Consider the following 12,764-nt stretch of genomic DNA (forward strand, 5'->3'; position numbering starts at 1 on the left):
TTAAATAAGTGGCAGAGCTGGAATTCACACCCAGGCAGCCTGGCCTCAGAAACTCTGTTCTTAGCTACTACATCATGCTGCTCTGATTGAGAAGTTGCTGAGTGCAGTCTTTAAATGTCAATCTTTCAACAACCTTGAGCAGTAGGTCCTGTTAGTGCCAGAGGAGGAAACAGACACTCCCAAAAGATTCTTCCACCCACAACCAGATCTTTCAGACTCCATCCTCTGTGCTTTTATTCATTCATTTTTATTTATTTTTAAGTAATCTGTACATCCAACGTGGAGCTTGAACTCACAACCTCAAGACCAAGAGTCTCATGCTCTGCCGAATGAGCCAGCCAGGAGCCCCCACCCTGTGTGCTTTTTAATGCTAAACTACAGTCTCCCCTATAGGAACCAGGGATGGTGGACCCTTAAAGATAACGGCTCCCTCCTTCTGTTCTTTGCACAGTATGGGTCCCTCTCACTTTTTAGGTCTTCAGCCAAATGCCACCTCCTCCAAGAAGCCCTTGCTGACTACCTGTGGAAAACAGCCTCCCCTCTAATTTTCTAACACAGAACCCTGTTTAGATCCTTCATGGATTACATTTATTATCACATAGAAATCATCACAATTTGCAGTTATTTAGTTGTTAATTTTCTGTAAATCCCCTGAGAGCAGAGTTTATTGCCACTTGACTGTCTAATAAACAGTTCAAACAAAAACTCCCAGCATTTCTCTGCAAATCTCTTCCTTCCAAAATTTTAGTAAATGGCAGCTCCATTTAGTTTACGGTTGCTCAGGCCAAAGCATTGAGGTCTCCTTGGCTGTGTTTTCTCTCACATTCTTCATCTGATGTCAGCAGATACTGTCCAACAATCTCTTCAAGCAGATCCAGAATCTGCCTCCTTAACTCCCCTGAGAACATCACCTGGTCCAAGAACCTTCACCTCCTGAGCTCTTGAAGTGCAGTCACTTCCACACCAACCTCGTCACCATCTTCCCAATCTTCAGGTGCACCAGTCTGGCTCCTGCCTCAGAGCCTTTGCACTTGTATTTTCTACATGGGGTGCTGCTCCCCAGATGGGCACTTGGCTCTCTCCCTCCATCCTTTCATTGTTTTGTTTTGTTTTTGTTTTTTAATGTCACCATCTCAGGGCTCTTCCCCAGACCATCCTATTTAAAATAGCAACTCTGGGGGCGCCTGGGTGGCTGAGTCGTTAAGCATCTGCCTTCAGCTGGGGTCATGATCCCGGGGTCCTGGGATCGAGCCCCGCATCGGGCTCCCTGCTCCGCGGGAAGCCTGCTTCTCCCTCTCCCACTCCCCCTGCTTGTGTTCTCTCTCTCGCTGTGTCTGTTAAATAAATAAATAAAATTTTTATTTTATTTTTTATTTTTATTTATTTATTTATTTATTTTAATAAATAAAATTTTTAAAAAGAAATAAAAAATAGCAACTCCGGGGCACCTGGGTGGCTCAGGCAGTAGAACATGTGACTCGATCTCAGGGTCATGAGTACAAACAAGCATCACGTTGGGCATAGAACTTACATAAAAGAATAAAATAGCAACTCCACTCACTCCCCCAACCCAACATTCCTTATCCTTTGTCTCTGCTTTTTTTGCCATGGTTCACATTGCCACTTCAGTCTATCTCCTTATTCTTTTTTTTTTTTTTTGTAATTGTGTCTCCTTGCAAAGAACGCAAGCTTTACAAGGGCAGAAGTTTTATCTAATTCACTGTTTATCATCTGTGCCTGCAACAGTGCCTGGCTTGTGGTAAGTGCCAATATTTGCTAAATAAATAAAGTTGTATTTACCAACACCCAGAAGGGTGCCTGCAGATGGTCAGCTTGAACAAAGGCTGAAAAAAGTAACTTCTTTTTTTGTTGTTTTGTTTTAAGTAAGCCCTATGCCCAGCATGGGGTTTGAACTCAGGACCCTGAGATCAAGAGTTGCATGCTCTACCAACTGAGCCAGCCAAATGGAACACTTTTTGGACACTGCAAATTTGAGGGGTTGTTGTTTATACCCTAAGATGATGTTCTACAGAGAACCATGCAAATAATATTAATGGAAGTGCTTAACATTAATCATAAGGGAAAAATGAAGAGGGGAAATCAGAGGGAGAGATGAACCATGAGAGACTACGGACTCTGAGAAACAAACTGAGGGTTTTAGAGGGGAGGGGGGATGGGGGGATGGGTTAGCCCGGTGATGGGTATTAAGGAGGGCACGTAATGCATGGAGCACTGGGTGTTAATATGAAAACAATGAATTGTGGATCACTACATCAAAAACTAATGATGTATTGTATGGTGACTAATATAATAAAATTAAAAAATAATAAAAAGTAAAAAAATAAGTAAAAAATCATAACAGTGCTGAGGAGCAATGATGATCCCCACTTGCAGATGAAAAAATAGAGGGGCAGTTCTATGTTTTGCTCAAAGCAGGGACTCGGTGGCTTGAGCATTTAACCACTGCATTTGGGATCACTGAACAAAGATGCTGTGGGGGAGATAAAAAGACAATATTTGGCAGATAATAGGGTCTAGGCATGGAGGCCCCTCTGGGTACTGAACCCCAGAATGCTAATCTAGTGTGATATTGATCGTTAGTGGGCATGGGGATTCAGAGACAGGGAACACTGGCAAAATGTGGGATGTAGGTAGAGAAGGGACACTTGGGAGACCCCAAACTATGTGAGAATGAACCTTTATGAGGATTCAATACTAGCTGTGATGTGATTAATCATTCAGATGTGCCTAGAATATTGTTGGGGCAGATTCTGGGCACAAGATAATATTTTCAGGATGAAATATCACAGGAGTCTAGATCTTTCTTGAGCACCAAACACAGAAGTGCCTGGAATCAATAAATAAATATTTGAAGGGGTATAGGATGTTGTCAAGGAAGTTCCATTCATGGGACATAGAATATTGTTGAGATGCGCCAATGGATGTATTCAGTGTGTTCCACAGACAGAACATCTAGATGGCTATCGGGGATTATGTTGAAACCGTGGGAGTCCTGGAACATTGTCCGGGTTGGAACGTTCAGGGTACCGAGGTGTTTCAGGATGCAGTATCTGGGAGACCATAATATTGGAAGTGATTGAATGCTTTTGAAACACGAAACGTCAGCTAGGATCAGACACACTGAGAACATGGATCACTGGTTCAAGTGGAACTTTGGGAGGGACCAAGATGGGCTGGGCTAACCAGGCAAATGGAGTGAGGAGGGCACAGAGGGAGGAAGGAGGCAGGTGAGCAACCCGGCTTTTATTGTGGGCCCTTCGTCCATTTCTGCTCCTGGGTTTTATGTTTTCGAATTGTGTCTCGGATCCACAGAACATACTGCGAGACTCGGGTGTAGACACCAGGCCGGTTGGGCTGCCCGCATGGGAAGTCTCCCCAGGAGATGATGCCATGGAGTGTTCCATTACAGATCAGGGGGCCCCCGGAGTCGCCCTGAGTGGGGGAAGAGAGAGAGGTGGGGTCCTTGGTGGAGCCAAAGGCACAGGCTGGGACATGTGGGAAAGAGTGAAAAATGGAGAGAGACACACTCAGAGGCAGAGACAAAGAGAGACAGGCACACAGAGAGAATAAGAAACAGGAACACAAGAAGACAAACAAAAGAGACACAAAGGGAAAGATGGAGCTGGATGCACATGGAGACCAAGAGTAAGACTTCTCTCTCCACGTTTTTCTCTGCTCCTCAGTCTCATTAGAGTGGTGACACTTTAGCTCAATGCCCACTCCCAGTTCTCTGGTGCTGCCTTTCCCCCCACCCCCAACTCTGCTGTGGTTTTATGGTTCCCTGGAGCCAGCTCACTACTGAGTGAACTCATCCACATCTGGTTAGGGTCTGCCACATGTGTATTTCCGCTTCTCCCCCCCTTGGACCCAAGACAGACGTCACTGATTAATCGAGGCACACATCATTAAATCATTCATTGCTCTTTCCCACTGAACCAAAACTCAATCTCAGAAGCCTCCTCTATTGAACATAGGTTTTGTTTCTTGTGTTTGTGGAGGTTTTTGCCCATGTAGTATTATTTCCCCTTATTTTGATAACTGCCTCCTGATTTTCTTTTTTTGGGGAAAGTCCCCTCCTTTTCCCTCAATCCTTGCTTGTCCCCCTTCCTGGCCCACAGTCAGTCCCATGACAGACTTGGTCCACCAGAGAATCCCACAGCTCTGGCCAGAATGATGGTCCAGGACACATGACCTAAGTCAGACTAGTGAGACTCACACTCAAGATGTTTATGTAAACAACTGGAAAACTTTTTAGTCGAGTTGCTTAGGAGGGTGGGATGTAAGCCCAAAGCTGCTGGGGCCATCTTGCTATTGCATGGGAAAAGCTTAATTGAGAATGAAGACAAAAACAGAAGAGAGAAGAGCAGAGTTGAAAGGAGACAGAGTCCTAAACACATTATTTGTGCACCTGGATCCATCTGTGCCTGAAGCAAGACACCCCTGGATTTTTCAGTTACAAAAGCCAGTGTGTCTTGCTTAAGCTGGTTGGAGTTGGGTTTCTGTCACTTGCATCCGAAAAAACGCTAACTTTTATGAATCTCAACACAGGGATCTGGGCCGCCACTGTCAGTTAAAGCTGAGGCTTATGATGAATTATATTCTCCAGCCACGGGTACGCTCTTTTTATCTTGACCCTCTATGCTAGGGGACATGTCGTTTTAAAAGGCTGCTTCCTTCAAGGCTAGAAGCAAGTCCTTTCCCCCCAGCATCTGACCCCACCTCCATCCTTGCTTCCCAACCTGGCCCATGGCATCCCACCACCCCCTGGTTCTCACCTCGCAGGAGTCCTTGCCACCCTCCTCTGTGCCGGCACAAAGCATGTTGGGTGTGATCTTCCCCGGGTAGACTTGACGACACTCCTCATCTGAGCGTAGCTGGATGTTGGCACATTGTAAGGTTTGGGGGTAACTCACTGGGGAGGAGAGAGAGGAGAGTCTAAGGATGTCTGTCTAGGACAGGCTAAGGGGTGAAGTTAAACAGGACAGTTGGTAGAAAACGGACGGAAGGGGGAAGATGCGGAAGAAATGGGACATGTATCTGGGGAAAGTGATGGAGGAGGCAGGTGTGGAGAGAAACAGGAGGGAAGTGGAGGGGAAGATGGAAAGAACACAGGAGACTGGGATGGAAGAGCCATAAAAGGGAGGGAGCCGAGGAGAGGGACGGTGGGAGATGGTGAGAGACAGAGCACTGGGGATGGGGAAAACAAGGAAGAGAGATGGCAAGTCAGGGAGGAAGAGGGAATGAGATGGAAGGAAGCTTGGGCACCACTAAGACGATGCAAAGGGCCCTTGCTGCTATAAGGATCAACCTTCTATTCATGCACATGTAATTTATACACAAAGGATACACCTAACATTTCCTTATGTTTAACAAATACATACCTACCAATATATCAAATTTATGTTACATATTTATTTAAATATATTTATGTATAATTTATATAATACATAATTTATATTCAAACGTATCTAAATGAATATAGAATTTATGATTTAGAAAAATCAATCTATATAATCTGCATATACAAATGTATAGTGATGTATATTTATATAAATATACATGTAATATATAGCATATACGACCCTATTTGTTTTTATTAATTTATATATATAAAGAATAAATAAGTTTATATGATATTTGATCTATAACATTATATATAATATATAACTTTACAACTCTATGTACATTTACATAAGGGAAATATAACAACTTTATACATATTTATAAATTTAAATATGTTTTAAAGTATCTATAACTACATAATCTATGACATTAACTTTATATTTATAAATAGACATTTATAGAAAGGATATATGTGACATATATAACTATATATTTATAAAATTTGTATATTTATATGAGGGATATATATATAAAACATATATATGTGATATGTAACATATAACTATACATTTGTTACTTATATATACAAAGGAATTCTCCTCCAACCTTCCCTCCTGTTTCTGCCCCACTTTTCCCAGCCACTGACACCTCAGGCCACCTGTGAGGGTGCCTACCCTGGGGGCTGGTGGTGGTGCCCCAGCCAGACACCCGACAGCAGGTACCAGCGGGGAGATGGTCGTTGTGGGAGAGAGGGAGGACACGGATGTGGTTCGTGGGCTGGACTGGGGACTGCAGCTCCAGAAGCATGATGTCGTGGTCATGGTTCAGGTGGGTGGGGCTGATCTGGTATTGAGGGTGGGGAATAGAGCGGACTACCTCCCTCACCTGCTCTCCAGCCTCCGCGCGCCCCAGGGCATGCTTGCCCAGGTAAACTCTGTACCGGCTGTGGGTGCGGGAAGGAGGTGATTAGGGAGGAGAAGCCCATCTCCACCACTTTCCTCCTCTCCAAACATCTTCCACACTTCAACTCCAATCCCATCCCCAACCCCAGCCCTAACTCCGACCTCATCCTCAATCTAGCTCCACTCTCCCACCACCCCAGCCCCATTTTCATCCCTACCCTCCTGCTGCCCTGACCCCCACATACTCCTTCAGACAGTGTGCTGCAGTGAGGACCCATCTGGGGTGGACCAGGACTCCCCCACAGAGCAGCCGCCCTTGAACTAGCAGGGCTGCCTGCCAGGGCTGAGAGTGGGGGCGGCAGGTGTAGCCACCCGGGAGAAACCCGCTGGTCCCATTGGTGCCGTTGAGAATCTTGGGATATTCCTGAGAGATGCCTGGTGAAGAAGAGAAAATGTTAGGAAATTGGGGTCCGAGGCAGGGAAGGAGGCACTGGGCTTGGGGAGAAAGTCAGAATTTTGCTCTGGATGACCAGGAACTGATGATTCACTTCTTGGCCTCTAGGAGTTGCCATCTTCCATGTAATGGCGATGAGTCAGGGCAGAGAGATGATGAAGTCCTTTTCCGCACAAGTGCTAACTCCATTGGGGGTTCAGAGTTCATGGAACAAGGAAGCTTCTGATGGGTAAGTGGAAACCTGACTTTCTTCCCACCTGCATTTCCTCATCCCACCGTGGGGATGGATTCCAGGAATAGGAATGAGACTGACCTACACATCTACCTAGGCAGTAAGTATCCATCCATCCATCCAACATGCATTTACTGGGTGCCTCTATGGCTTTAAATACAACCCATAGCCTAACCATCTCAAATTCAAAGTTTGCAGGGCTCTAACATCTGACTCTTGTGAGCCCCTTTGGCCCCATCTCCTACCTGTCCCCTTCACACACTCTGTTCCGGACTCGTGGACCCATTCTCCAGACACAGTTCTTTATCTAGTTCTGTGCTGCTCAGAATGGTAGCCACTAGCTACATGTGGATATTTAAATTTAAACTAATTAAAATGAAATAAATTCAGTTCTTCAACCACACCAGTTACATCTGAAATGCTCAAGAGCCCCACATGGCCAGTGGCTACCATACTGGACAGGACAGACATAGGACATCATATCTAGGAAATATTCTACTTGACGGCACTCAGAATCTACAGGTTACATGTCTGTGTCCTTATTGACTCTGAGAGCTCAGCTCAGCTCAAATATCACCTCCTCAGAAGCCATCCCAGGTTCCTGGCCACCTGGTCTAATAGTGTCCCTCCCAGCCCCCCAGTCACTCCCTATTACATCCCCCCCCGTTGATTTTCATCAGAACCATGCTCACTATTCATTTCTCTTTATATTTGTTTACATTCCTGTACCAATCACCAGCCTTAGCTTCCTCAGCTGTAAAGCAGGAAAACATCTCTCAGGGCACCTGGGTGGCTCAGTCGGTCAAGCGTCTGCCTTCGGCTCAGGTCATGATCCCAGGGTCCTGGGAACGAGCACCGCATGGGGCTCCCTGCTCAGTGGGGAGCCTACTTCTCCCTCTCCCTCTGCCACTCTCCCCTGCTTGGGCTCTCTTTCTCTCAAATAAATAAATAACATCTTTAAAAAAAAGAAAAAGAAAATATCTCTCATTGGGCACAGTACCTGGCATTAAGCAAATGCTCAGAAGTGAGGACTGTTATTAATTATTGGCTACTACAGGAGGTCCCCAGCTCTGTGGCCAGCAGGTTCCTCTCCTCTGTGGGCCAGATCTCCCACCTGCATAAGCCTCAAGATTAGCTCAGCGGTTCTCAAAATTGGGGACAGGAGTCATTGGTGGGCACAAGGTCATTTTAGGTGGTTTGGAAATGAGGCGTGAGTGACACCAAATTGCAGCCTTGGAAACAGAGTCACTGCCCAGTTCTCTTCCAGTCCTGATTTTGTTGAGGAGGAACGTCTCATGATGGGGCTACTCTGCTTTTAACACCTCTCTAATCCTCGCTGAGCTCACTTTTTATTTTTATTTATTCTTTAAAGATTTTATTTATCTATTTATTTGATACAGAGAGAGAGAGAGAGGACAAGTAGGCAGAGAGGCAGGCAGAGGGAGAGGGAGAAGCAGGCTCCCCACTGAGCAGAGAGCCTGATGCGGGGCTTGATCCCAGGACCCTGGGATCATGATCCGAGCCAAAGGCAGCTGCTCAACTGACTGAGCCACCCAGGCATCCCTGAGTTCACTTTTTAGAACCAGGAAGCAGAAGCCTTTCGCCAGTAACCTAAAAGTTATTAAGCTGAACCATCTACAGTCACTGTTTTGGGGGAGGTCCAAAAGGGTACAGCACTGGGAATGTCAGAGGGTCCAACCCAAGAAACACATTGTTTTTGTCACATTGTGCAGGACGTATTTTTTTCCTCTTACCTTTTATTTATAGCAAAGGATGCTCTTTTCCATTTAGGACAATGATTTGAACTTTACTTTTAATATACTGTAAGTTAATGGGGCGCCTGGGTGGCTCAGTTGGTTAAGCGTCTGCCTTCAGCTCAGGTCATGATCTCCGGGTTCTGGGATCGAGTCCCACATCGGGCTCTCTGCTTAGCAGGGAGTCTGCTTCTCTCGCTCTCTCTCCCTCTGCCCCTCCCCACTGCTCGTTCTTGCTCTCTCAAATAAATACATAAAATCTTTAATATACTGTAAGTTAAAAAAAATTGATTCTAAGCAGACCATTAGATCTAAAATAATGAAGATGGTTGCCAGAACCTAAAGTCTAGGATGCTGGAGACAGGGCAGGCAACATGATCAGGATCCTGACTCAGGCACCCCCGGTGTCTTTGGGCAAGGACCTGCTGTCTCAGTCCCACGTTTTTAGCTGTGAAACTGGACTAATTATAGTACTCCTACTTCATAAGGCTGTTGTGGGCTCCACAAGACGCATTTGGAGCTCCTAGCCCAGGGCGTGGTACCCAGGAGGGGCTTGAGACATGGGCACGAGTCCTGGGAGTGGTGCCAAAGGATAGAAACCACCCCACCTTCAGGCCAAGGGTGGTGCCCCATGCCCGGTGCCAGATGCCCGAGGACTCCTCCCTTCTTCAGGTCTCAGCTCAGGGGTCTAGTCCTTTGGGGCAGGGCCTTCCAGACCAGGTGCTTCCATTACATCTCTAGGCTCCTGGCTTGGCTCCTCGAAGCTATCACCTCCTGTCACAGTTGTAATTATTAACTAATTATTTGGGTAATTGTTTGAATAATGTGTGCATCCTTCCCCGCTAGGATCTGGGTGTTAAGAGCAGGAACTGTGTGTGCCTGTACAACACCCAGCACAGTGCCTAGTGCTCAACAGCTGTTGGTTAAATGGCTGCTTGGTTGGATGGATGGATGGATGATGATGACTGAATGGGGTTTCCAGAGAATTTGCCTGCAAAAAGGCGCTTCAACTGAAGAGAAATATTTGGGACTGACTGACTCAGGGTCGAATCAGGTGTGGGGTCACCCCGAGGATTAAAGGAAGAACAAACTAGAAGGTTCTGGAGGGGCTGAGAATGAAGAGCGAATACTTCTAATAAAGTAATAATGACTAAGTTGCCAGCCCCTTCTATCTGCTGTGCACTAGCTTGTTTTCATATTCACAACAACCTTTCGTAATAGGGACTTTTATGTTCTCATTTCACAGATGAAAAAAACACAGAGAAGCTAACTTACTTGCTCAGAGTAGCAGCATCAAGATTTGAACCCGAGTCTCACTCCTCTCTCTCAGGGCGGCCTTGAATGTGAGAGGGGCTGCTGCGGGGGCAGGGGATGCGGGTGGGAGTGGGCTTCCCAGTGCAGAGGCGGGAAATCAGGGAAGGGGCTGGTGGGTAAGATCCGGAACACTTAAAAATAGAGCGGGCCCCAGAAGATCTGGGACGCCCCAGGGAGGAGCCTGGGGTCGGTGGGGAGAGTGGGCTCACCCCATCGGAGAAACCAGGTCACGCAGGGACAAGCAGGAAGCTCTGGGGCTGTCCCCGCGGACCCCGAGTGGGCGGTGGGCGGAGCTCGGGGCTCCCACGCCCCCTACTCCTGGCCTGACCCCTCCTACCATTGTTCCGGGGGCCACCCCGCCTCCACCCCCGCGCATTCTTACCGCCTGACAAGGCCACGGTCAGGAAGGCGATCACAGCGGCCAGGGGCCACATGGCGGCTCAGGGATGGGGAGCAGGGCGGGCGGGGCCTGAGAAGTTCGGGGGTTGTTAAGGGCTGGCTGAACCCCCATCTCTGGCCGCCCCTCCTCCCCACCACTGCTCCTGCACTTCCCAATCTTGAATCTCCTTCTCTAAGAACCTTGACCCTGGAATCTGCACCCCCTCCCTAATTTCCATTCTCGGTGGGGAGCCCCAGTAAGGAGGTAGGAGGGGCTGGGGCAGCGTGCGCCCGCGTCCACCCGTGCACTCCAGCAAGCGTGCGCCCGCGTCCACCCGTGCACTCCAGCGAGCGGGTGCCTTAGTACCCTCTCCCGCCGCTCTCCGCCCCCTCGCTACCCTCTCCAGCTCTGTAGATTTCTATCTCTATAACTGAACCTCTGGCTTCCCGCTCCATCTCCCTGACTCAGCTGTTCTCCCTCTTTTCCTTTCCCTCCTCACCTCTCCTTCCTCTCCCCACTCCTCCCCTCTGACGCTCCCGCCCCCGCCCCAGGCAGACCCTACCTCGGAGAGAGGCCCGGGTGCAGCGCTTCGCCGCTAGCTGCCTCCAACTTCAGCCCGGACCCATGGCTTTTAACCCCTGAATTCCCTCCCCCAGCGCCCTCAGCATTTCCCTGTTGCTGGCCTCCCCCTCTCCACCCCCAATGGCTCAGCAGGCTGCTGCCAGTCCCCCCCCCCCCAAACCTGGGCTTGGCCCTTCCGCTTGGGGCGGAGCTTCCAGGACAAGCTGGGACCCAGATCTGGCCCCGCCCAGGCCCCAGTTGAACCCCCTGTGAACTTTGGGGCAGCAGAACCCACCTAGAGGAAAGGGGAAAGCTATTTTCCTTCCTCAAACCCACCCGAAATTCCCATGACTCTCTCTAACATCAGCCCATTTTTCATCCCACTTTCTAATCTCTCCAACCCCTGTGCGTGTCCTTATATCCGACAGCTCCCAGAGGGCGATATTCCACCTTATTCCTATCTCCCTCATTTTAACCATACTCCTTGTGGTCAGCCTAGTCCCCAAACCCAATCCCATCCACAGCCTTATCTCAAGTTTATCCAAACATCAAACCCAACACATCCAAATTCCAGTTCCCAGCTTCATCTCCAGCACCAGCTCCATCTCCAGACTTTCTGAAAAACACAGGGATGCCTAAATTTACTCCCACCATTCCCCTTCCCCTACCCCACCCCCACAGCCATCCGGTGCAAGAAGGGAATCTTCAGATAGGTGGATAGAAAGTCAACTGTACTTGGACTTGGGTGGGGCCCCGGGGAAAGCAATATTTTGGGTAAATGGTCTTTTAGGAACAGGGCTAGTTGGGGTGAGGGAGTCCATGGGGATGGATGTAGGTGGACAGGGAGAAGCATGAATCGGAAAGCTCTGGGGGCAGGATGATGGGGAGGAGGAAGGAGGAAGAGGTGGTGTTTTGGGAATGAGTAGGTGCCTCCTGGAACTGTGACTGGGTGGGGCCATGAATTAATCCTTAGGGGGTGGAGGGGGCAGGATTAAGGATTAAGGAGGGCAGAGGTGGGGTCAGAATTTGGAAGGAAGCCAGGGATGGGGATCAGATGAAGTTTGGAGAGAGAGCAGTGGTGTCATAATAAGGATAGGGATTAAGATGGGCAGAGTGAGAGTTCATATCAAAATTGGTGTAGTCCATTTTGGAGGAGTTTAAGTTTGGATATAGGGATCAAATCTAGTGTCAGAAGGTAAGTTTTTTTTTTTTAAGATACGTTTTTAAAAAAGGATCTAACCATGACTCTCATATATATATATATATATATATATATATATATATATATATATATATATGATAAATATATGTCGGGGCGCCTGGGTGGCTCAGTCATTAAGCGTCTGCCTTCGGCTGGGGTCATGATCCCAGGGTCCTGGGATGGAGCCCCATGTCGGGCTCCCTGCTCCGCGGGAAGCCTGCTTCTCCCTCTCCCACTCCCCCTGCTTGTGTTCCCTCTCTCGCTGTGTCTCTCTTGTCAAATAAATAAATAAAATCTTTATCTTTAAAAGTAAAAGATAAATAAATGTCAAAGATCTTATTTTGATTTATTAATAAATGACGGAGCTAGTAAGATATTACAAAGAACCGCACAGCTAGAGGCAATAAGGAATGCTGAAGTGAATTTATAAATAGAGACAAAACTGGTTTATAGTACACGGGTGGGGGTAGGGAAATTGATCGTATTTCCACCTGCCAAAACTCATTTGCACAATTATGGACAAGAATGATTTGCATTGCTATCAGCTGGCTATGATTTACGGAGATGTAAAGTAAAGTAAAGAGCTCAAAGGCAATAATAGAA

At 47.5% G+C, this 12,764-nt stretch overlaps 1 protein-coding gene across 2 annotated transcripts; it reads right to left on the reverse strand.

Annotated features, from left to right (window-relative positions):
* Positions 1 to 3,245: 3,245 nt before the first annotated feature.
* On the reverse strand, positions 3,246 to 11,089 carry KLK13 (kallikrein related peptidase 13). 2 transcript variants are annotated; one of them, XM_027617343.1, is made up of 6 exons: positions 10,962 to 11,089; positions 10,403 to 10,489; positions 6,512 to 6,701; positions 6,039 to 6,307; positions 4,797 to 4,933; positions 3,246 to 3,453 (listed from the first exon to the last, which is right to left on the reverse strand). In XM_027617343.1, exons 2-6 carry the CDS (start codon positions 10,452 to 10,454, stop codon positions 3,265 to 3,267), a joined length of 837 nt encoding a protein of 278 aa, XP_027473144.1. In that variant the 5' UTR covers positions 10,455 to 10,489; positions 10,962 to 11,089; the 3' UTR covers positions 3,246 to 3,264. The 2 variants fall into 2 exon arrangements, with proteins under 2 accessions (XP_027473144.1, XP_027473145.1); XM_027617344.1 differs by lacking the exons at positions 6,039 to 6,307; positions 6,512 to 6,701.
* Between the last annotated feature and the right edge of the window lie 1,675 nt (positions 11,090 to 12,764).

The sequence above is a fragment of the Zalophus californianus genome, chromosome 17 (assembly GCF_009762305.2).
Source record: "Zalophus californianus isolate mZalCal1 chromosome 17, mZalCal1.pri.v2, whole genome shotgun sequence".
NCBI lineage: Eukaryota > Metazoa > Chordata > Mammalia > Carnivora > Otariidae > Zalophus > Zalophus californianus.

Coding starts and splice junctions, on each gene's coding strand:
- KLK13 (XM_027617343.1), bottom strand. CDS start 10,454: ATGTGGCCCCTGGCCGCTGTGATCGCCTTCCTGACCGTGGCCTTGTCA. Junction 6,702..10,402: donor GACCGTGGCCTTGTCAGGCG/GTAAGAATGCGC, acceptor CTTCTTCACCAG/GCATCTCTCAGGAATATCCC. Junction 4,934..6,038: donor CACCACCACCAGCCCCCAGG/GTAGGCACCCTC, acceptor TCTCCTCCCCAG/TGAGTTACCCCCAAACCTTA.